The sequence below is a fragment of the Cinclus cinclus genome, chromosome 1 (assembly GCF_963662255.1).
Source record: "Cinclus cinclus chromosome 1, bCinCin1.1, whole genome shotgun sequence".
In the NCBI taxonomy this organism is placed as follows: domain Eukaryota; kingdom Metazoa; phylum Chordata; class Aves; order Passeriformes; family Cinclidae; genus Cinclus; species Cinclus cinclus.
This window is the reverse complement of record NC_085046.1, coordinates 87,534,941-87,560,591: the sequence shown is the minus strand read 5'-3', so window position 1 is coordinate 87,560,591 and position 25,651 is coordinate 87,534,941. Positions and strand designations below refer to the sequence as shown.

General features: G+C 38.9%; 1 protein-coding gene across 1 annotated transcript in view; it reads left to right on the top strand.

Annotated features, from left to right (window-relative positions):
* Positions 1 to 25,651, top strand: part of MOCOS (molybdenum cofactor sulfurase) — a 206,129-nt gene that overhangs the window by 64,517 nt on the left and 115,961 nt on the right. The window contains exon 4 of the mRNA XM_062500133.1: positions 17,294 to 17,932. Within this exon, the coding sequence (XP_062356117.1) occupies positions 17,294 to 17,932 (639 nt within the window). The remainder of the gene's footprint in view (positions 1 to 17,293; positions 17,933 to 25,651) is intronic.

The window sequence follows — 25,651 nt, the reverse complement described above, 5'->3', positions numbered from 1 at the left end:
TTTGTCTTTGGAGCACATAGAAGCTCTATTCCTTTGCACAGCTTTTAAGATCTTGTAGAGCTTTACAACTATTCTGGAGTAATGTTATTTTTATTTACATGTTTTTTTCCCCTAGCTTTAAAGGTTTTTTTCTTTTTTGTCTGTGCATACACACAGATGTGTATCTAAGCAAAACAAAATTTGTGTCTGATTTTTTATGTAGTCTCCCTGGTTGTAAAGTGTTTTTCAAGGCTGTGCTGTAAACCTTGCCAATTCTGCAGCACACACAAGCTTTCAGAAGGCAGAGTCATCCTGAAGTTCTTTGGGGAATTTAATTTGTTCTGTGTGAACACAGCGTCTCTCACAGTGGCATCCTGTGGGTGAGCAGAGCTACTTGTGTAGTAACAGAATGCTAATAATTAAACAACAACAATGACCAAGTGTGTGTCTGTACTGATGATAAAAGGAACTAAGATTCTAGGAGATGGCATTGAGGAGAGGATTTTATTTTTTTTTAAGCTCAGTCTTTATCTTTTATATATTTTTATCTTTTATATAATAATAAGTATTATTATCATTATTACTTAGTATGTGGAGTTATTTTGATAAAAATTAACCTTAGCACTTACATTTAAAGAAATATGTAGGCACAGAGGTCTTTGAAGACATCTGCACTGCAGCTTGATGGAATATTATAAACAAAGTAGCTTTCTTTATCAAGAATCTCTTTCTTAGAGATCTCCAGAACACAGTGTTCATGTGAAAAAATGAATCAAAAAAGGCCATGATAAAATCCATTACGAGTCTACTCAACATCTCCCCCTCTTCTGCCAGCCTACAAGCAGGAAGAGGAGTCTACTTTCATTTTGCTGGTTGACCCTGTGGTTAAGCAAAAATAGTCAGTATGGCTCAACATTTAGAACTGTTGAGTATCTTATAAAATTGTTACGACATTTATGTTATTTGAATAATTTGTGGGGGTTGAGAAGGAAGAACAGGTGTGAAAAATTTACTGTGTAATGTCTCCATTGAAGAAGGTTTTTAGGTATGTGTGCAATTGCAGACAAATTGAAAACAATGGATAAACATTGAGAGTTAAAGACATGCTTAAATACTCTCCTTACCAAGGCTTAAGCACCCAATAAACCTGCAGTGCACTTGTAGTACAGATATGTCATGTCAACCCTCCCTTTCTAACTTTAGTGAAGTGTTATGGGTACATCTGCTGCTTCCAGTGAAAAATAGACAGGATTTGAAGTGATAGCTGTTGCTGCAAGAGTTTTCTGTAATAGCTGCCAAATGGGAGGGAGGAGGGGAAGACAGCAGCAGAGGAAGCAGTAACCTTCCTGCTTCAAGAAAAGAAACAAATCAATCAGGAGCTCTATGCAGGGAATTGGAGAGCCTGCCCAACATCTGTCAGACAAAAACTGACATGCTGCAGCAGAATCTGCTTTATTGCCAACCATTGTGGGTGTTTTGCCTTCAGAAGTGTATTCCAAGAGCTTTTTGAAGTTCTTTATATGGTACAAAGTTGGTGCATCAGTGGCACTGCACCCCCATGTATATGAAGCAGTAACTCAAGGGTCAATTAAGAGTCAATAAACATCTTTTTAACCTCAGGAGTTCCCTGGGAAGTGCTGGAACAGGACTGTCCACCAAATGAACGCCACTCTTTCTGGTTTCTGCTGTTTTGATGTAAAGGTAACTTGATTTTGTCTGGTGGGAAAGATAAAGTGAACAAAACCACAGCTAGGATCTTTTAGAACAGGAAATTTTGGGGGCACAGAGCAAGATCTCTTAGCTTCCTGCCTCTAACTGTAGGAACCTAACCAGAATGTATATTTCTATAGGGAGAGTTGTCTAAACAAAATGGTAAGACAGGCGAATGAATCACTGAGTGCTGGTGCCCAGCTCTAACACTTTGCTAGTGAGCTTGACAGCAGCTCTCTAATGAGTAGCAAGAGTTGGGCACCAGAAGTAAAGTGGCCAAAGCTACTCTGAGCCATAGACTCCATCCTTAGACTTATAGAATCACAGAAGCATTAAAGCTGGAAAACACCTCCAAGATCATCAGGTCCAACCTTTGACTGAAAACCACCTTGTCAGCTAAACCGTAGCACTAAGTTGAGTGTCCAGTCATTTCTTGAACACTTGCAGGGACGATGATTCCCACCACTTCCCTGGGCAGCCTGTTCCAATGCTTAAGTATCTTTCAGTGAAGAAATTCTTCCTGATGTCCAACCAGAACTCCCCTGGCACAGCATGAGGCCATTCCCTTTTCTCGTGTCACTGGTTGCCTGTGAGGAAAGACTGACCTGGCTACAACCTCCTTTCTGGTGGTTGTAAAGAGCTGTAAGGTCACCCTGATCTTCCTTCTCTCTAGGCTAAATGACCTCAGCCGCTCTAGTTCCCTTGCCCTTCTCTGCATATGTTCCCACACCTCAGTGTCTTTGTCCCAGTACTGGACACAGGACTTGAGGTGCAGCCTCACCAGTGCTGCGTACAGGGGGACGATCACTGCCCTTGTCTTGCTGTCTTGCACCACATTGTTTTTGATACAGCCCAGGATGCCATTGGCTTTCTTGGCCACCTGAGCACGTGCTGGCTCATGTCCAGCTGCTGTTGATCAGCATCCCCAAGTTCTTTTCCACTCGGCAGTTTTTCAGCCACTCCATCCCCAGCCCTTAGCACTGCACAGGGGTTTTGTGACTAAAATGAAGGACCTTGCACTGCACTTTGCTGAACCTCATACCATTATCCCCAGCCCATTGACCCAGCGTGTCCAAATATGTAGCAATACATGCAGTGCTAAACATTCTGTAAAGAGCACTGGCTTACCAAGCAACATCTACAAGCAGTATTGATTAAAAGCCTGATTGAAAGCTGCGCAATCTCAACAGAGCAAGGTTTTGCCTAATAATTTGATCAAATTTGCTTTCTTTACGTTTTTGTGCAACAGGCTGTAACTATACCTTTATTTTTTCATAGCTGTGAAAATATATACATAGAGGAATGTCAGAGTTTCAAAACAAACTGTAAGTTTGAAAATATCTATGCATTCTTGCCCTTTTCTTTGTTGAAAAATTATGCATAATTAAAAAGAGCCAAATAGAACTATAATGTGAATGAGCAGCAACACATAAAGTAGCATGTACCCTTCACATTTAATTGTCTTTGAATCACAAACAAAGTACATTTGGAATGAGCCCTTCTTCTTTTTATAGCAGACCACTTACTGTTTCTGACTTCTTCTGCTAAGACTCATAGGTAACTTACTTTGATAGTGTCTCTTGACAATTCATGCATCTACCTTTGTTTTAGGGACCTGCAGTTTTGAGTTCCAGCCAGATGGTCTAGACAGATGATTAAAAAGTATGAAATGATACACCAGAGTACTTGCCTCCTGCTGCTCTGTCACATTGAACAAACACTTAATGAAATCTGAAGTGTAATAGCTAAAAATATATACTGCAGTACAATGGATTTTCGCACATCCTTCTGGGATTTACTTGTCTTTAAATATGGCTTCTGAAAAAAGGTTGCCTTTTGATTCTATTTCTCAACAAATTTCTAGTGAGCTGATGACCATGAGCTGGGCAAAGAACATAGTTATTTATTCTGTGTTGGGAATTTCATATCACTTATTCTGGAAATTGTCCATAAAAATAAGATTGTTCTTCAGCATGGTTTGTTATTTACCACATAATTTGCTGACAACCTTGTTGAAGGGAATTCTTGCAAGAAATTAATTTTGAGGTCTTGTAATTCAAAATTTGAACCTCTTAATAAGATACATACAGCATGTGTGTTTAGCTTCTGCCTTTGGCCTTTAGAGCATAGTTCTCAGAATCAGATTTCTATAATACAATTACAAATTCAGTATTTACCTTCCTAGAATGTTCTGTAATCATTTATACTTTCTGTACATTTGCTGGAATGTTTGCAGAAAGCAATGTACAAAGGGCACAGACATACACACCATGAGTGTCCTTAGAACTTTGAATAAATATTCATCAAATATATTCACTTTTCATTCTGCTCCTCATGATATTCAATGTTACCAAAGCTAATATCAAAGCATCAAAGGTGTGACAAATCTTCCAAAATGGTATTAAAATTATGATAGGTAGAGCTTAAAAGTACAGACAAGAGAATAGATTTTAAGTGAAAAACTTAGTAAAGTAAAAAAACTTGGAATTCTGTTCTCCTGCTTCATGCATAAGAAATGTGACTTGATCCTGTTGGAATTTGAGCTGAGGGCTGTGGAGAACAGTTTTAGTACATCTCTAAAACTCTGATCAGATCTTACTGCTCACATCCCGTCTGGTTTGTATTTGAAAAGAGACCACTTTCACAAGGACTAACCTATTGCAATGTAGTACTGCAGGGTAACACAAAGGCTGTTGCAGTTCTAATTTTTGTGGAATGTATTTTTTCCAGCCATTAATAAAGCTTTCCAATTTTGGTGAATTTATAGAATGTCTGTATTCCCTAATGCAAGAGGGTTATAGGTTAAATCTATGTGTAGTGAAAGATTTATTCACTTAATTACATTTTCCCCAAAATGGTTTCTTCACTATATAAGATAATACATGAATGTACCCAGACTTTTGTTTTAGCTTGAATACACTTTCAGAACTTTTGGATCCCTGTAACAATAATTCTAGACCATACTTTACCTTGAAATGTAATCAAGGGTAGAGAGCTTCCTTTTATGCAACTGTGAGCATGTAACAACACACGTGGCCCTATACATGCATACATTAACAGGAGTTGCATCACTGTGGTCACAACCATTAGTTCGACTAAAATGACCACACATTTACCAATGAAAACGGGAAGAATAATTAATCCCTTTCCTGAACAACAACAAAACTAGGAAATCATGTAGTGAGGAACAGCTCTTCTGTCAGTGTATGAACATGGACAGTACTGTGAAATTATCCAAGTTTAAATAAGGCAGTTTCAGTGTATCTGCATGTATTCAAGAAGAATGGGTATTCCTGATTTTCTGGCTCAACACATGGTGTCAGTTGGAGTGGTGAAAGGCTACAGTGCAGATTTCAGTTGTCAGCTACAATGTGTTACTTTACTTAGGGTTTTTTAAGGTCACTGGTACCTGGAATAGGAAAGAGAAAATTTTGCAAATGTTCTAAACTGTTAATTTAAAATTAACAGTTAAAATTGCACTTAAAATAAGTCAAACAAGCTGAGGTTTTTGCATCCTGAGTTGTTGTTTTTTTTCTGCTTTTGTCCTGTTAAGAAACTTGAGCTTAAAACGTCAACTTAAATCTCGGTTTTGAAGGTGTGATGTGTGGCTCTTTTCCCACGAGATAACTGAGTCTTTTGTTTCACCTGAGCATGGTGTGTCATCTTGTGCATGTCAATATCCTATGCAAGTGAGTAGTCCTCTGCTCATTTTGAAAATCTTTCCCTGACCTGTTGTTTGGGCATTTTTGTGGCTGTGCTATGCAGGGTGGCACACTTGGAGTGCTATAAATAGGTTCCTAAGTATTACTCCTTGTTGTAATTTGCTCTACAGAGGTTGCAGTGATGATTTTGCTTTCAGAATGTTTCCCACAATCTAGGCAACGTGGGTGTGTATTTCCATATATGAATCTACCATCTCACATCTGGATTTCCTGGTCTCCTGGTCAGGCTTCTACCTCCTAGAGGCAAGATAGTGACAAAAAAAGAGAAATTCAGGGCAGCCACTACATTTTGTGACTCGTATTTTCTTCTTAGAAGCTCTGCAAGATGAGATTGAAATGTAGAAGGATTATATGAAATTTTGGCCATTAGCACATGTTTTTAGTAATTTTTTATTTCTTGAGATTTTCAAAAGGGAAGGATTATTTCATATGCATCTTCCAGTGTGAATTTTCTAATCAATATTGTGTTTAATTGATATCAGGATTAGCTAATGGGACACTTCATATAGCATTAGTTTCAGTTTCTAATTGTCACATCCATTTTGGTTTGAACAGAATGTTCCTCAGAAAAGATGGAAAGGATTGCAGTATCTGGTTCCTGAGTTTTATTTGTATTTTCTCTTCAATTAATAAAGCAATGGCTTTTATATAGATGCTTTGTGATCCTGTAGGTTTTAAGTTTCCTGTAAACTGCCTTCATAAAAATGTCACTTGTGAGCTCCTTAAAATGCTTTTATTGTTCCTTTTTCCCTGATGTTGTAGATTGCCACCAGCTTTTTTTTAAGGCTATCCCTCAACAGCCATTTATGCCTTGTTGCATCCATCATGTGTCAAGCAGTTTCTCTGTCAACTGCCAGGAGCACTGGAAGCTCAATTGTCAGGATTTAAGGTGAATGAAGAGAGCCTTGACAGGCAGAAATTATGTTTCCCATATGAAAAAAACCCATCCATTCATAGTTTCTTGGAAATTTTGGGGCTGTCTGAGCCAACACAAGAATGTGGTTCAGTGAGAACAGCATGCAGGAAGGGCACACTAAGACCAGGAATCCTTCAGTCAGCTCAACAAACAAGCAGAAAAGCCTTTCACTCTTGAGTATTTCTGTAATTATGGTCACCAAGATGTATCACTAAGGAATTTGTGATACTGTGTTATTTCTAACTCACAAGCAATCAAACAGTCCACTGTTTTACAAAAGTATAAGTCTTGCAGGTTTCAGTTCATGTGCCAAGACTTACTGGCTGTATCCTTCATATTATTGTCACTGCCCTCAAGGAAGTTTTTGTAGCTTTGTCTAAAGTGCTTCATTCCTCTTCCTAGGAAGCAGAATCAGAGGTATGCTGCTGAAGTGGGACATCACATTACATGTAAAACAATGAAAATAAATGGTGGTCAGCTGTCTTTCAGACTTCACTCTTGTGGCTTTTTCCCCACAGCAAGGTGAAGTACAGACTGCTGTTGAGGATTTGTCTGATTTGCTGGGATATCCATGCCATGTAAAGTAAAATACTGTTGAAATAAATAGATTTATATAAGTCCTCTGTATTTTGAAGGCAGACCGAGGTGATTTCAGATTAACATCTTTATCTAAAGTAATTTCCAGACAAAAGCACAGTACTTGAAAAGCTACCCTTGATAAAATAAGGCCTATATATTTGTGAGCATTTACCATAGTCCCTGTCACCATAGTAACTGAAACCCAGATTCACAAAATCATGTAATTCCCTTTTAAGTACCTGAGTACCTCCAAATTTCTGGGCCACATTTCTCAAGTAAATGTGAATCCATTGTACAGGCCTTTTATGAATTGCAAAAAATTATCCTTTCTTCATAATTCTTTTTTTCCTTTTACACAAGAAAGCTCTGGCAAGGGGGTCTGATGATTTTTTTGTAGTCAGACCATCAGTCATACTGTGACAATATGTTATAGAGATGGTTCCAAGAGGTTATACTGGAAACAGTCAGTTTCTGAGCTTCTGGATATTTGGAATCAGAGTACTTCATCACCACTATTGGTACATTTTATGTAGTTGACTCATTTTGACATGGAGGCATTTTGTCTTTGTTTCCTTTCACCTTGTATTTTGCAATTACTCCAGAGAATGTATTAATATTAAAGAATTGCAATGCATATGTGACCATATGTGACCAATTGCAATGACTGATGTGACCGTACTTCATTTGTAGCTGGTATGTTTCAAGATTAGGACCAAGGCCTTGTTTCAGAGCAGGAATTGGAGTAGAAACCATCAGATAGATCTCAGCATTGGGAAGATGTCTTCCCAGTGTCTCATCCTACCAGGGAGGTAGGCAGCTATATTCTTCACAGGCTACAGACTCAAGCATATCCATTTCCTAATAGCTACAGGTCAGAGTGATTGACTCCTCGACCTTCCAAAGGAAGATGGTGGAAGAACATTTTTAGCCTTGTGGGAATGCTTGGATCTCACACACCTTGTCACAACTTGTGCTCAGATGCCTGGAACTCAGGATGGCTCAGGGACAGACTTGCCTGGAGCAGGTGTAGAGAAACCCTGGTACATGGGAGTTGCACAGGCTTGTCTACAGAACTGCTCTCCTCCCGCCTTTCAAGCCTACCTCAGTCCCAGGCAATACCAGCCCAAAAAGACTTAATAAGTAATGGCAGACTCAGTGAGCATCTGCCTGTGCTTGACTCACACACTACAGAATAAACCTAACTGTTGCTTCAGAGTGTGAGAGCTGCTGGATTATGCTTTTGATGCTATGCTTTGTTACTCATGCCTTACAGTCTAAAATATCAGGCAATGTGCAAATAAAGCTTACTTGATAGGAAATCCATTTTGTGAACAGGTCATGAACTGGTTGTCAACATGCCCATTCTCTGGTACCTACAGGGAAAGAGATTGACCATTGTCAGAGTGTCTGGGGTATGTGACACACTGTTTCAGGAAAAAAATGCTGTAGCTTTTTTAAATGGCTACAAAACTACTACAAAGGAAAAAAAAGTTTCTTGTGGCTAAAGAGATCGCAAAAGTATGCAGTTTAAATGCCAAATCTGATCTGGAAACAAATTCCACTAAATAAAACTTAAACAAAGAATAATGTTTAAAAAAAATTGGAAGCAATGGTATGTTATTTAAGGGGGGAAAAAAGGCTAGCTTATAAGTTTTTTTAGCACTGTAAATAATATTTAATTTCTTATCTGATGTTATTTAAAAGGTTAGCCACTGTAAAACTTGAGATTGTGGAATCGTCAGAACATCTGAGATTTTTTTTTTTCTGAAACAACCTTTACAAAATTTTATTTGTTATGCAGCTGAAAATAGCCAAGTGTTATGCTCCAGTTTCCAAGAATCAGAAAAGACAATGTGTAGTAACTTCTGACCAGTTACCAGCAAATATCTCTGTGGCAGGCAGGCAGGCCTCGTGACAGTGATGCTTGTTGTCATTAGCAGCATTAATTTGACACTGCAACACTGAGTCTCCCAGCAGGAGCCCAGAATATGTGGAAAGGTCAGAGATCAGAACTCACTTAGTAAGATTGGGAAGAGGGATGTTTGCACTCCAGAGATGCTGAGGTTAAGCTGGATGAGCATAGCTGTGTATGGTGCGCAAGGCATTTGGATGCCTCTGGCATGCAGCGGAAGGATTTAGACATGCCCGGGGTGAGACACATTAGCCTAAAGCAAACCTCCAGCTTAGGTCAGATGAGCTTCTTGATGCATGGCCTGTGGTCTTTGTTTTAAGGCTCTAAAGAGGGATTTGCTATGGTGTCCACAATCTAGACGTCTTACAGTGATACAAATTTCCATATGCGCACCCTTTAAGTTGTTCCTGTAGCCTGTGGATAGGATTTCGCACATATTCATGGTAGAAATTACACCTCTGGCTGGTATTGTACTGTCTCGAGTGCTCACCATTGAAGCAAATCTAGTTGTGTTTGTTTCTGTTCAGGGGATGCCTAAGTATAAAACTTATGGTCTGTGCTAGGTAAGAGGAAAATACAGTGACTTTAGGTGTTTGGTGTAACTTATGAGGAAAATACTCTATTGAAAATATCTTGTGCTGGAGTTGCCTAGACACCAACTGAGGTGATACGCTAGTCCATGCATAAAACCTTCCTATGTCTGTTTTTAACTTTGTTTCCTCCTACTGTCTCCTAAGATTTGCTGCAGAAATAGCTTGAATTCTAAGACATTAATGATTTAAAAGCTGATTCATTTTAATTTGTAGTTTTTAAATTTGACAATTAGTTTGTGTAAATACAGTTTGAAACATTTTTTCCATGACCTGTTCGAATCTTTGTGGCTGGTCTGCCTTAAATGGTTGCCTAAAATATGGGTTATTTTTTACATTTCTTTCCTTGAATACCAGGTGGTGAATTTTCATTTAAAGAACCTATGGTATAAATTTTCGGAGTTATTTGTGTCGTAATTAATGAAAATGGTAGGTTTTCATGGGTGTTTTTACAAATCCTTGGCACTTGTTCAAGTTCTGAAGTAAACAGGTCTGGCTGATATTACTCAGAAAAAATATCCACAAAGTGGTTTTAAAATCACGTAGGTATTGATCTTCCCTCTCTACACTGAAACGTAACAGTTAATTTCAAAGAAAACAGTTACTATGGGGTTTCTTTCACATTTAGAAAGTTACAGGCATTAGAGACTTGTGTCAGTGAGAGGAGTTATGGTTGTATATTAGAACAAACTGTAGCAATAAGTTGCTTGCAGCATCGAATTTTGTGGATTTTATGAGTCCTTCTGACTGTTTTACTTTTCTGATTACATGCAGAGCCATAATACCACCCTTATTTGTAGTTTGCTCTGCCAGTGTGCCAGGTGTGACACTGAACACCTTCTGGATGTGCACTTTGAAATGAGTAATGAGGGTCAACACCTCTCTGTCAGGGTGTGTGCTTCTCATAGGATTTGTTCATCAAAGCATCTTTTCCAGTTTTGTGGCTATTAAAGAGCCCCTGCTCTTCTAAAGCTGTTGTGCAAGGGAAACTCCAGGTGTTCTGCTGAGCTGCCAGCTTGGTGGAGCTGGGGTGGGGATTTATTTGGTGAGGACTGGGTATGACCCCTTGTAAGCAAATGGGTATTTCCACAGCATGTCTCCAGTGAACTGGACAGGGGAATAAGTGTAAGGGATTATAATGCTTCAATTCAGAGGGCTGAGTGTGAATGCCTAAAGAAAGTAATGCTTTCCAATAGAAGCAGAAGATTTTTTCATTCACGAGCCTGTGCTAAGTGGAGCTTATGAGGTGCGTTCCATCTAATCATTTATTTTGTCTCCAGGGAGCAAATAAACAACAGTCATGTCAATGGGCAAGATCCTAATCACTCTTGTGCAAGCAGTAATGGGAAGAAGCTGGGCTCAGAATGAGTGCCTTTCAAGTAAAATGGTCAGAAAAGAAGTTTATGTGTGTGTATGTATCTAACTACTGAGGATAAACAAGGCAGCGTGCAGCTATTTCACAGTTAGCATGTGCTCTGAAAAATTTAAATTTGTACATTGTCCATATAAGAAAGAAAACTGAAAATGAAAAGGGAACCGACTGAGGAAACTTTGAGATAGAACTGTCAAACGTTTTTTATCCCACTGGTATTTCTCATGCTGGTATTAATGCATGGACAAATCCTCCAATTTGGTGGATCTCCCCTGGCTTAGCTGCCCAGGTTGCAGATGATATGGTATAGATTTCTGATGAAAACATTTCTGTAGGAAAAAAACTAAACCAACAAACAAACCACACAAAAAACCCCAAACATTTACAAGGGCTTTTTTTCACTAAGTTATGTTTTGCTGAAAGAAGACAGTTTAGGTGAATTTTTTATTGCTTGAATATATTTGATTCTTTAAAGCATTTATAGATCTTAATTTGTGTTTGTTTGATTTGGGAATTTACAATGAGAATATAACTTGGTGCTGTGACATACTGAATTGAACAGACCTTGTCTTTATGAAATAAGATATAAAATATTTCCTACCCAGAAAGCCTGTATTTTTAATTTGTAAACTGGAACATTCCCTTCATGATATACATGTGATCTGTCACTTTTGTCATCAGAAAGTGACAGAAATTAAAGAAAATTTGAGTTGTATGTTAAGAAATATATCCTCTTCTATGGTATCTTTCTGTGCTGGCTTGAAAGAGAATAGCTCCATCTTCTTTTCCTTTTTTCTCTGTGTATCTAGTAGAAAAACACATACAGAACTGCTGCTGCACATGAAGTTAAGCCTGAAAGCAGGGATGGGCCCTGCTCTGTAACAGCCACAGCAGATAACAAGACCTTAGGAACTCTCACTAGAAGTTGCTGGGAGTTTTTTGGCTGCTTTGATAGAAGGATCTGGCTCTTGATTAATAAATGGGGAATGTTAAAAGACATACTTACCAGAAATGAGATTCAGCTACTGTCTCTACTTTGATCTACACTTCTGTGCAGAAAGGATTAAAATGCTAGTTACAGAATTTATTTTAAGTTACATTTAAACAAAATTAAGCAATAATAAAATATTTTCTGACTCCAAAGTAATTTTAAAATTTCATTCTTACAAAACCCATTCATTAAACAACAGCATGTTACATCTTTTCAGATTTTCCATAAAGCAAAAAACAGTGTGATGATATTTCTAAGACCCAAGGTAAGCATCTCTCAATACAAGTCAAAACTGGTTTCTGAATCTGGGTAGCATAATGCTGAAAAAATGCTAAAATAAAAAAAAGAAAATGTAAATGTGCAGCTGAAAATTTTCATTTATTAAGTGCTTCTAAACTTGAATAGGTAACCATGCTTCTGCCTTCAAATCTGAAGCTACTGTTACAATGGCCATACTTAAACTTTTATAAAGGATTTTTTTTAATATAGATCAGCTACTGACTAGAGAATCATTGTACTCATAATATTTATGGAAACTCATACTAAATGACTTATTTACAATCCAAATAAAATTGTGAATACAAATATAAAGCATATAAACCACAAACTCCTTGACCATATTTTGATCTTGCCAACTAGAGATATAAATGTTTGCACCAATTGGAATTAAAGCATGGAGGGAAACAAACCTAGCAATATAAGTTACTTTTCAGTTTTTTACAGCTGTTTTCAAAAGGTAGATTTGAATAGAGGGAAATTGATGCAAAATATATTTTAAAAGTACTTTAATCCTGGCAGCATGGAAGAAAAGCAATCAGCTGAATTTTGGGAGGCTGTAATGGAAATGGTGTAGTACGGGAGTAAGTTTGTTTGCTACTGATCTTCTGCTGAGAGCTACAAAGAGCTGATGGCAAGGAGGAACATGGGACTTCTTGCATGAGGGAAGAGCAGCCAGGCAGCAGCTTTGGAGAGCATCTCTGTTGTCTAACTTTGGGTGTCACAGTGTCCCTAAGGTAGCTGAACAAATAGTATCCATTGCCTTCTTCAGAGCTGCCAGTGGTACTGTGGAGTGACAGTTCTAATTAAACTTTTAGTTCAGGCTTTTGGATTAGGTAAGTTAGATAATGCAACTAAATGTATGACTTGATTATAGAAATCTTTAAGTATAAAACTCATTACTAATTTTGTGTGTATTAAGCGTATAAAATGAGAGAGTTTGCTTGGGTTGAAAATTTACTTTCTTTGCCAGTGTTTACTTTGAAGTGGAAATGTATTTTGGCTCAGCTGTTGTTGTAAAGATACAAAAGTCTCCTGGCAACTTTTAAAAATTATTAAACACTAGCTAACAGTGAGGTCTCAGAATACAAACAAGCACCAGGAAGTGTGGTCAAGTGAGGACATTTTCAGTGCCTTCTCTCTGGACAGGTTGCATGATCTGTGTCATGATCTGTGTTTCTGGGGACATTGAGAGGACAAGGAGAAGAGGTGGCCACTTGTGGTGGACCTCCAATGTCCTGCAGAAATGGAGCTTGCAGCTCCTCCCTCACCTTGCCAGCCTGACAGCAAGGGACTTGTTCTCAGCCTTTCTGCCATCTTGCAAGTGATGGCACAGTGGTATCCATATGTTTAATGAAACAATTACCCTCTTAGTAATTTCTTCCAAAGAGTCCTATGGAAAGTGGGAATTTATAATACTATAAAATGCTACTGCTCTTTGCAGCTGTCAGCTGTAGTAGATCAAGTTATCAGTTTTCTACCACAAGTCTTTAGTCCTGCTGCCAATGGCGACCTTATATATGGCTATAAATCTTCTCGGAGTGTAATAAAGGTGTACTGCATTTCACTGTAATGGGGTATGTCTTGCACAAAGACAGAAGACAGCATTAGGAATTTTGTGTGTAATTCCTCAATATCATTGTCAAAATGGAGGATGTAGGCCTGTGGCTGCAGAAGTCATTGAGATGTATTGCAGTTTTCTATCCTGGAGTACTCTGATTTTATCATGGCAGTGCTGCTCCAGTTCAACAGTTTGTGGTATTCATTTTATAAAACTGATTCCAAGGTTCTTGCAGCTTTTCTGGTCTGCACGTCAGAAGTCATTCTGGAGAAGAAAATTCCCTAAACTCAGTTGTTATTGCTTTATTTATTTATTTTTCTTTTTAAGGTTAGAAATAGTTCAATCAAAATGTAAGTCTGACCTTAAAAATTCCACCTCTTTTGCAGGTAGTGGATTCATAGCAATTTTATAATGTGTTTGGAGACTCAAAATGCAATAGGTAGCTAATTTGACTCACAAGCAAGTCTATTTCCTATTTAAGTAAATTAGAAACATAAGATGGTTGTTTCTCTAGCTCTAGGAACTTAATTGGCTTTTTAAAAATAAGCTTCTAATTTATTTGGAGACTTCTGAAAATTAACCTTAAAGTTTAATTCTTTTTTCATGTGAAAGTCAGTTTCTGGTACTGAACTGAATAGATTATATATCAGTGTTGTGTCAGATATTTTATTTTAGAACTGTTCTGCTATTTCTGAATTTGAATGAATTAAAACTAAATATAGCTAAAATACCAACAAACTTTGTCTCACTCATTTTGAATTGTACATAAAGCTGACACTATTTGTGAGCCTTAACAATCCAAAATAGTATTTATTATCTTGTAGAATTCTGAAAAGGTTTAATAAAAGTACTCACTGGCTCTGATATTCATAGCTGGATGACAGCATCCCGTTATAAAATCCCATTCCACCATTTTTGCATTCCAGCTGTAGTCATCTAACAATGTCTTTTGGTCAGATTAAGTACTGTGGTAAGCAAGTACAATTCCAATGGAAAACTCCAGGTGCTCTTATGCAAAATTTCGCTTTATACCCAGTGTGTCTCACCTTGCACTGAGCCTGTGTGGCACAAAGAGGCTGAGTGGTGATGAGAACAGAGAAATTATAGAGAGTAAAGAGAAGCAGACTTGATAATGGCCTTCAGCTTGCTTTTTGTTGTTGCTCTTATCAGCTCACTCTTATGAAAAAAATACTACATATTAAGAATTTGCTCCTGTCATCAAGTTCTTTAGCTCAAAATGTATTCTGTGTGTGCACATACATGTGAATAGGTAACTTGTCCTAAAGCTTACAGAGGTAAAAAATAGACCAAGCTGCATACTTTATTGTTGTTGTTGATTTTTCTTGGAACTGCACAACCCTTTTTTCAATCTTGTTTGTATCAGTGTCATGATTCCAAAATCTATCTTGCATGACCATAGTGCATACAAAAATAAGCCACGTCAGATAATATATTAAAAATTATGCCCATAACCACAAAGTTCCCAGCCTCCTTTCTAATTCGCTTTCCACCATTCCTTTCCCCCTATAAACAGAGGTAAAATGCTTTCCTTCTCTGTCCCTGAAGATGTAATTATGACTCTTGCTTTTCTGCTTTCCACCTTTTCTGTATCTAGGTAAATGAAAGGAAAGAAGAATAAAGGCGGAATGATAACAGGACTAAAATTCAGGGCATGGTTCTGAGTGTTACCCCTGGAGTCAGCTGGGTTGTTTCAGGTTCCTCCACTCAGATGTCCTATATGATGCAAACACATGCTCCAGGCTGCAGTGCAGTTGGAGGGAAAGGCTGCAGTGCTCTGTGCAGGGGGCAAGGGGAATGATTCAATGACCAGAGAGAGCAGGTCACAGTGATGAATGAGTCAGGCTGTCAGCTCAATACCCGATACAAAAACGTTGGTGATTGTTCCTGTCTTCATCCCTAACAGGGTTTACAAACTCTAATGGAAAAGTTTGGTTTCTATGTAGATGGTTTTGGAAAATTATGTCTGGAGCTGTGAATGCTTGCAGCAACTATTCCCTGGCAAGTCTGTTTCAGAAAGGTTCTTACGAATTCTTTCAAATGATTTCTTGGAATGTTTAAAGCCTAAATGACCTGCTTCTCCAGAAGAGTTGCAGTTCTTTCTTCATTCCCAGAAGAAATAAAATACCTACCATTTGCATCAGTTTCAAAAATTTAAGTTTTGTAGAAAGTCAAGTTTCATTTGGGCCTATGAATCCATCTGTTGCATCCTGTACTTCCCAGTACTATAAGAGTTTTCTTCAACTGAGAAAAAATATTCATAATACCATATCAGTGGGCCTTTTTAGAGTAGCTTTTTTAAGTGCAGATCATCAAAGCCATTGCAATTGTTTCTTTTCCAGGATTTAATATTTGACTGCTGCACCCACCACCCAGCTCTAAAACCCTTTGCCTATGGCATTTGTGTTTCAGACTGGATGAATGAAATTTTAAGGAATTTCACCACTGTCTTATGTTTCAGGATTTTTAACTTGAATTTGTCACATAAGCTTTTGTGAAACTTATATTTAAATGCACCTCTATCTTTATTTTCTGCCTCTTCTAGAAAGGGAATATCCTGTTGTCTAAAACATGCAAACTTTTAATGATACATTGGAAACCAGAGTTCATATACTCTAGATGCTGGTCTGTATCTTGGAATTCCACAGATCAGAATGTCAGCTGCTTGGAGAGCCTTTCTGAGCAGTAACATGTATGCTCTGGTTCAATTTTCTTTGCTCTGCTCCATTCACTGAAGCTGATGTTTCTCAGATGTGTGTTACATTTTGTGTTTATATTAGTAGCAGTTTTATAAAGTTAATTCAGATAAATTCCTTCAGGTGTTATAGGTAAGAAAAGTGAATTGAAGCTGTTCCTCAGCCTCTGAAAGGATTCATCTTGCACACTGCAAAACTGTAGTAGCTGCACAACCTATCATGGGTACCACAAGCTGTGTTAGGTGGTGTTCAGAAAAGGTAGCTTACAGCCAGCAAGATGCTGTCAAGACATCAAAGATGTGTAGCATAGACATGCCTCGAGAGACTAGTTTGCTTTTTGTAGTCTGGTTCATTGGAAAACATCAGATTTCTTTTGGTTTGGGCTACCTTTGTGGAGTATAGAGATTACAGCCTTATGTGCATAAGGCCCATGGAAATATGTGTTGCTTCTTGCTGCCTTCTCTTTCTATCACTAATAACATAAGCAAGGAGAAAAGCTGTTTCCTAAGGTTTCCCTGTTGAATACTGTGACCCTTAATTTGGATGCCCACTATTTAAGTAGATTATCTTAACTGAAACATTCTGTCTGCTCAGAATATTTTGTAAACTGAAAATCCTCATAATTTGCAAATAAAACTGGTCTCTCTGAAGGACAGTGTAATTTTAATTATATGCAGGCTTGATTCTGATCCCACTGAGGGACCAGACTGGCTACTCTATTTGTACCCAGGCAAATTGGCTTCTTAAGAACACAGCCACGTTTACTTCAGCACTGAAAAGAGTCTCTTGTGGGCAAAATGATTCAGGTTCCCTTGTTGAAGTTTATTGTACTGTTTGGCAAAACTTGTCTACTTCTATTAATACCTGATGTCAGAGTAGAACTTATGATGAGGAAAACCAAAATATATCACACAGCAATAAAGGAGAAAAATCAGAAAATAAATGGATATTTTTCTTTTTTCATTTTTCAGAATATTGCAACACTTTCACACTACTGCTGAGGATTACACCATCATTTTCACATCTGGATGCACAGCTGCACTTAAACTGATAGCAGAATCATTCCCTTGGATACCTGAAGGCACAAAGCAACCCAGCAGTCGATTTTGTTACCTAACTGACAGCCACACATCTGTGGTTGGTATGAGGGGCATAACTGCTTCAATGAATGTCTTGTCTGTTCCAATAAAACCAAATGAAATTTTGTTAGCAAAAAGCAGGTTACCAGCTGAAGAACAAAACTTCACAACACCTCATCTATTCTCTTACCCAGCTCAGAGCAATTTTTCTGGTACCAAGTATCCCCTTTCATGGATACAGGACATAAAATCTGGGAAACTCTGCCCCATCAAAATACCAGGGAAGTGGTTTGTTCTACTAGATGCAGCTTCGTATGTGAGCAGTTCTCCATTAGACCTGGGAGTTCACCAAGCTGACTTTATCCCCATCTCATTTTATAAAATCTTTGGATTCCCAACTGGTTTAGGAGCATTATTGGTGAACAACAGGATTGCTCCCCTCTTGAGGAAAACCTATTTTGGAGGTGGAACTGCAGCTGCCTACCTCGCAGGAGAGGATTTGTTTGTCCCAAGGAAATCCATAGCAGAAAGGTAAGGCTTTGTTAACAAAACAGGATTTTTTGCTGATATGGTTTACATCAGACAAATATCTCAGGCTTGGCATATTCACTGGGCTGTGATGCATGTGCTTTTTATGCAGTTGGATAGATATTTCACATCTAACTCAGTATGTCTTATTATTCTTCTTTCCTATCTAAAGAGCATCATCTGAAATATCTAGCTTCCTTTCCTGATCTAGTTTGCCAAAACTGCTAAAAATATAAGGCTTTATTCAGTGACATAAAGGTCAAGCCGTGCATTTTTTAATTTGTATTTAATGTACCTCGGTGGAAACTTGATTTGTTTTTGAAACTCTGCACCCAAAGCAGGCAAAGCAAGGTTGATCATACAGTATAAGTACCCTCAGTGAAATTGCAAAGTCAGGTCTATGTATTTGACTGGAAATGTGCAATGCTTTACCCTCAAGACAAAGCTTTATCAGAATAACAAATGCTGTACAGTACATTGCCTACAACAAATACTTGTGGTGCTCTTATTGACTTGGCTGAGGTTCTGAAGTAGCTCTGAAGCTCTCCTACAGAAAAAAGAGGACACCTGAAGGAGGTCAAACATACAGAAGTAAGAAAATGCAGGGTAATAAGGTAAGCTTCACCGGTTCCTGAACACAGTGAAGTGCCACTCTTAGTGATGCTTGGTCTCTCTGCCCCCCTACTTCATGTCAGCGACAGCTTACATAAATGCAGTAAAGGGTCTTTCTTCTTTTGTCTCATCTGCACAAAGGAAATGGTAGAGATCAGCATTTCATCACAGGATCATAGAACAGTTTGGGTTGGAAGGGACCTTAAAGCTTGTCTAGTTCCAAGCCCCCTGCTGTGGGTCCAGACACCTTCCAGTAGAACAGATTACTCAGAGGCCCATCCAGCCTGGCCTTGAACACTTGCAGGGATGAGGCACCGAGGAACTTCTCTGGACAACATTTTCCAGTGCTTCACCACCCTTGCAGTAAAAAAATTCTTCCTCATATCTAATCTAAACCTTCCCCCTTTGCATTTCAATGTCCCTTCATGCTGCCAATATATACCCTTGTCAAAAGTCTCTCTCCAGTTCTCTTGTAGGCCTCCTTCAGGTACCTGCAGGCTGCTGTAAAGTCTTCCCCATACCTTCTCTTTTCCATGCTCAACAACCCCAATTCTCTCAGCCTGTCTTTGTAAAAGAGGTACTCCAGTCCTCTGAGCATTTTCATGACCTTCTTCTGGACTCACTCAAATAGATCAATTTCCTTCCAGTGTTGGGTACCCTAGAGCTGGCTGCAGCACTGCAGGTGAGGTCTCATGAGAGCAGAGCAGAGGGGCAGAATCACCACCCTTAACCTGCTGGCTACACTGCTTTGGATGAATCCCAGAACTTGGCTGGCTTTCTGGACTGCCAGCAGACTCATTGCAGGGTCATGGAGAGCTTCTCATCAATCAACACATCCAAGTCCTTCTCCCCAGGGCTGATGTCCACCCAGCCCATATTTTTTTTTGGGATTGCCCTGACCCATGTGCAAGAACTTTTACTTGGCATCGTTGAGATTTATGATGTTCACACAGGTCCATCTCTCAAGCCTGCCAAGGGCCCTCTGGCATCCCTTCCCTTCGGTGTATCAGCTGCACCACACAGCTTGGTGACATTGGCAAACTTGCCAAGACTGCACTCAATTCCACTGCCTATGTCACTGACAAAGATGTTGAACAGTGCCAGTCCCAGTATCAACACCTGAGGAAGACCTCCTGTCACTGGTCTCCACTTGAACATCAAGTCATTGGTGGCAGCTCTTTGGATGTCATCATCCAGCCAATCCCTGCATGTTCAGTTTAGGAGCAAGGGTGTCCTGCAAGATAGTGTCAAATGCTTTCCATAAGTCCAGGTAGATGATGTCACTTGCTTTTCCCTTATCCACCAATGCTGTAGTGCCACCATAATAGGCCACTAAATATGTTGGACATGGTTTACCCTTAGTGAAACAATGTTGGCTGGCAGAAACCACCTTCTTATTTTAACATGTGCCTTAGCATAATTTCCAGGATGATTGCTCCATGTTCTGGCTGGGCACCAAGGTGAGATTAACCAACATATAGTTTCCCAGGTCTTCCTTTCCTCCCTTTTTAAAGTGGAGGTTCCAGTCAGTGGGAACTTCACCTGACTGCCATGACTTCTCAAATACAATGGAAAGTGGATTAGCCACTTTACCCACCAGTTCCCTCAGGACCCACAGATGCATCTTGTCTGATCCCATGGACTTGGTCACCTTCAGATTCCTTGGATAGTCTCAGACCTATTCTTTTCCTACAGTGATACATTCCTCATTCTTCCTGTTCTTGCCTTTTCATTCTATGACTTAGCAGTGTGGCTGAGCACTTCTGGTAAAGACAGAGGCAAAAAAGTCATTGGATACTTAAGCCTTCTCCATATCCTGGGTAATCTGCTGTCCTGATCCCCTCTGGAGAGAGCCCACATTTCCCTAGTCTTCCTTTTACTACTGATGTACAGTTTTTCCTCTTTCCTTTGATGTCCCTGTCCAGATTTAATTCTCTCAGGGCTCTACCTTTCCTGAGCAGCTCAGACAACCCCTCTGTGTTCCTCCCAGGCCACCTGTTTTTGCTTCCACCCCCACAGGCTTCCTTCCTGTGTTTTGGTTACACAGAAAGGTTTGATAATAACAGGCTCCTTGTTATCCATGCACGCCTCCTGGCATTTTTGTGTCTTTATTAAGATGCATAATTCCTAGGCTTGGAATAGATGACCCTTGAATTTTAACCAGCTCTCTTGCCTCACTCTTCCTTCTAGGGCTTTATCCCATAGTATTCTAACAAATATGAAATATATATATATATATATATATATATATACATATATATATGTATATATATATATAAAATAGACCTTGGGAAATAATAGAGGTGAAAAGGGGAAATAGGAAAAAAAGTCCTTCATTCCTTTCAATTGTTTAGGGATGTATATTCAGAAGCACAGTGTCCTGCATTTCTCATGATGTGAATATCTGACCTTTCACTGTATGCATACTGATGCTTAATGCATTTGCACCTCTTCTGGGTGTGTGCTCTGAATGCTGCTAAGGGGGTTCTGGTTCTGGTTCTGGACTGGTAAATGCAGAGGCTGGCTGCAGTCACCTGGATCTTGCCATATGAGACCATGAACTATTTCTGAATTGGATTGTTACAGTGAATGTCCAGTTACTCTTTTAATATAGAAATAAAAAGAACAGGGAAACATTGTTATTCGGACCTCTGTTTCTGATTTTTCAAACCATAAAGGCTTTGAAGTGCAACTCTCACTGAAATTTGGGATGACGGGGTATAAAAATCATGGGATCCCGTGGTGCTCCTTCATCATCTGCAAGCCAAGGATAAAACTCCCTTTAATTTCACCTGGGCAGGCTCTAGTTTCCAAGCAGCTTTTCTAGAGGTAATTGATACATGACTCCTGAGATTGCATAGCAGATAAAAATACCTGAAATGTGTTTTATATCTCAGTTCTGCTTTTATACTTTCTTTAATTAAGAAGAGAAAGGTATGTGGGAACCTGCAGGGGCAACTCTATTTCTAGTATCTTTTTCAGGAGTTTTCAGAAGTTGACTAATTATAAACCTTTCAGGTTTATAGGCTCCCACTGTTTCAAGGGCTTGTTTTTACTGAGTTCAGAAGAAGGGCCTGCTTTAACCCTCTTCTACTACAGAGGTAGAAACAAAGGAAATTGACTTCTAATGCTGTGTGCACAATGCATAATCTTGGTATGAGGGATTAAAACTAAAATAATCAGAACTGACAGCTGGATACTAGTTCCCGTTAAACACCAAAGTGTCATGCAGACAGTCTAAGTCATTGTTCATAGGTCAATATTTATACTTGGCCTCATCTGATCCTTTGGTTGTTGTTTGAAAAGCCAATATTTAAAAGTTCATGTTTAGAGCATTACTGATGTGGTCCAAAATTTCTCATGAACTGTGGAGACTTAAAGTTCTGCCTGGAGAGGCTTAAAGTTTTCAAAAATAGGTCAGCAATGAGGATAACTTTCTTGAAGAGTAAAAACATATTACATTGATGTTTTCAATCAATGTGATTCAAGCTATATCACTTCTTTTTCCCCCTCAGCTGCTATGGGTTTTGATTTTTTATGTTTTTGAAGTGTTTTCCTGATATTAAAATACAGGCAGAGCAGTTAGGAATAGAACTACAGCATTTCAAATGAAATGCCAGGTCACCATAGCCAGAGTTAATACGATTCCCTTATCTGTGGGCCACATTTCCATTTCTTTGCTAGTGACTGAAACACCTGGATCATTATTTGTGACATGAACAGCAGCAGCTCTAGTCAGGTTTTATCCCTGCCATATTGCAGTAAAGAACCTCCGTCCTTGTAGGCATCCAAACCCAACTGGCAAAGGCCCTGAGCAGTCTGGTCCAGCTGGATATGCTTTATGCCGGAGGTTGGATTTGAGATTCCCAGGGCTCCTTTCCAGCCTCTGTGCTTCTGTGATTGATTTTGTGCACCTCTCCCAAGCTCCATCTGCATTGTCTCTTGAGTCATGTCTTTGTAATTCCAAAAGGTTTTATTTTTAATTTTATTGTTTTTTAAAAATGCTTCTTTACAGTGTGTGATTAGTATGCAGCTTGAATGCACTGGAACATGCCATTTCATGCTGTAATTCATAAGGAAACTTGAACTCTAGCAAATGTCTTTGGAAAAGAAGATTTGAATATATGTGTCTGAGTACTACTAGCAGAAGGTATTCCCCATTCATACATAATCCAGGAGCATTGTACTAAGAAAATAGCTTTTTTGAAGTCAAGGTGAAACTTAAGTGGAAGCATGTAACGAGATACAGTTTATCCATCTTTCCTTTCCAGGACTGTTAAAATGGTTGCCATTTTTCTTAATAGGTACAGCTCTTGCTAGTGTTTCTTGTACTTTATTTTGTTATTCCTGCTATATAAATTAATGTACCACAGTCTCTTTTATATTTCTTTAATACCCTTAAATCACTTCCACATTTTCCCATTTCATGTCAGTAGCCAATCTTCCCATCTCAAGTTTTAAAATCATGTTTGTTGTATTTTCATCCTTGTATCAAACAGCTTGACAAATTACTATTATCATTCACAAATCTAGCCTCATTTCCCATGTTTTTTTTTCTGCACAGCATGGGATAATAAAATAATATGATTATGGATATCAAGAATTCAGCGATAAAATATTCATCATCTGCCCTATTTTTCTGTAGTATCTGGAAGTACTATTCACAATCTGATTGTCCTGGAATTTATGACTAAGAGAAAAGGAGCTATTGTGTTATCTGTAAATTGGGTATCTGCATCTTAGTCTAGCAGTGTGAAAAATCTAGTGCATTAGCTGTTGCATGTTGTTCATTTCCAAATGCATTTTCAAAAGCTTTGGAAATCCAGATGACATGACTTTGTCCCTGACGAGTTACAGTGACTCTTGCCTCTGCTGCCTGAATAATCTGACAATCCCAAAGCAGCACACACAGTTATGTAGTCTGTTAGCATTGCACTTAGCCACGGCAGGTTTCTTTATTTGTGATGCTGTGGCTAGAGATCTCTGGGACAACTCTGCACATGCTTATGCAGTGTCTATTGGCATGGTTTGGGTCCTCAGTTGCATTCTGGGTTTGTGTGTACTGAGGGGAAGGAAAGGAAGCAAGCAAGGAATGAAAAATAAGGGGCAGAAAGCTAGGGATGAAAACTAGGGTCCCAAGAGCTGGAGCTGAGACAAAATCCTGAGGCTGGGTGGTGTGTATGCAGCAGCTTGAGAATCCTTTGGCAAATAAAGTTGATCTGCTTGAAGCAATCTCTTTAGCACGATTGTTTCTGTCAGCCTAGAAAGAAAGAATATAGTGACAGGTGCTGGCTTGTTTCACATAAGCTCTTCATAGTGCTGAGTAATCACCTGGGGCCTGGACTGTGCTGAGAAGATCACAGTCTTTATGGTGCAAGCTCACCTTGTAGTCTGGCACATGCTCACTGGCTCCAAACACAAGGACTCTGGCCATGTGCCCATGATTATTTTAATGTAGCAAGTGGACTTAAGTATCACCGTCAAAAAACACATTCCATTTAAAATTTTTGCTGTGCTGCTTCTGCATTTTTGTGATGTTCAGAGAAGTCCAGACAGGGCCACTCATATGGGAGAATTTCCAAATCTGTAAATTTCCTGAATGAACACCCTTTCAATTAGCAGTTGTGGATTTCAGATTATATACTTCTGAAGTGACAGGGGCCTTAATCTAATTTTTAATGGGTATTTGCACCGTGAGAATGGTTTCTGAACCTTGCAGACCTGTTGCAGATACTGACAGACTCATAAACCTGAACAGGGATCAAGACAATGAACAAGTGTCTTCCTTCCTCTCAGCTCCCAGTGCCACCCCGTCCTGCAGAGATGAGAGGTCAGAGGTCATTGAGAAGAACTGAGTAGGACTCTCAGTCAGCTGTCCCCTGAGTCTGAAAGGCAAAGTCCTTTCACTTAACTGAGAGAACATAATTCTGACAACTTCTATAACTGTTTTTCAAAACAAGAGCTATGGAAAAATAAAAGGGTAACTGTAAGAAGGTTCAGGTAACCAGTTACTCTTTCCCTTCCCTTTTGAAGTGCAGGTATCTACTGGCAAGATTCATGCTCTATGTTTTTTTACCCCTCAGGACATCCAAGGTGGCAGTTGACATTTGCTGTGTTTTTCTGCCAGACATCACTGCAGCCAGCCAAATTCTTCAGTATTTGATGCAAAGGAAAGTTTTGCTCATTTTTTTGTTCCAAGTCACACCATTAAGTAGGCATTTGTGTGTCCTCTTGCAGGCTAATTCTCTAAGTGATTTTTTTTTTTAATACTGAAGTTTTTTCATTCCCCAGCATAGTCAGAATAAACTGAAAATTGTACATCAGCAACACAAATACTAACCTGAGGGGATCACTTTTGATCTTGTTTCACCATGGGATTCACCTTAAATTGTTGAATCTGGGTTAAATTGAAAGCAATGCACTTGATAAATGCTTGTAAAGCACAACCAAATGCTTGAAAATATGTTTGTTAACTTGAACTTGTCACCTAAACAGAAACAGTAATATAGGTAAAACTTTGAAGAAGCAATACAGTTGGCAGAGGTGGCTTCTGTTAGTCAGCCAGCCCCACCTCTATTCATTTGCATACTCCTGGAGTGTCCAAATACCAGGATGCAATCTACACTACAGAAATAATTACAGAAGGAGGTGTTTTCTTCAGGCAGGGGAGGTAGTGGATCTTACGCATCTTACACTCTTTTTAGAAATGTTCAGTGTAATTGAAATGAATAAAACCCAGAAATACAAAGTGTTTTTTTAACTGTACCGTGGATTCTCTTACTTGGAAGTAGGCTGATCCAACTAACCATGATTCCTCTTTCATTTTGCAAGTGCTGTTGAAAGCCACTAGAAATCATGGGCCCAGTGTAGCCACATGCCTACCACAGACAGGCACATGTAAATCACAGCAAGCACCAGTCTGTATTGTTGGGGAAACTCCATCCCACTATATGAATGGAAACAAATTATTGATTTATGAAATAAACCTTATAAACTGCTAGAGAGCTACAGCACATTCATTGAAAAAAAAAAAGGTGGAGCTCATTATAAAATGCATTTTACTTAAAATATTTAGTGTTTTGAGATGATGGCAAGCAAGAAGGGAATTCT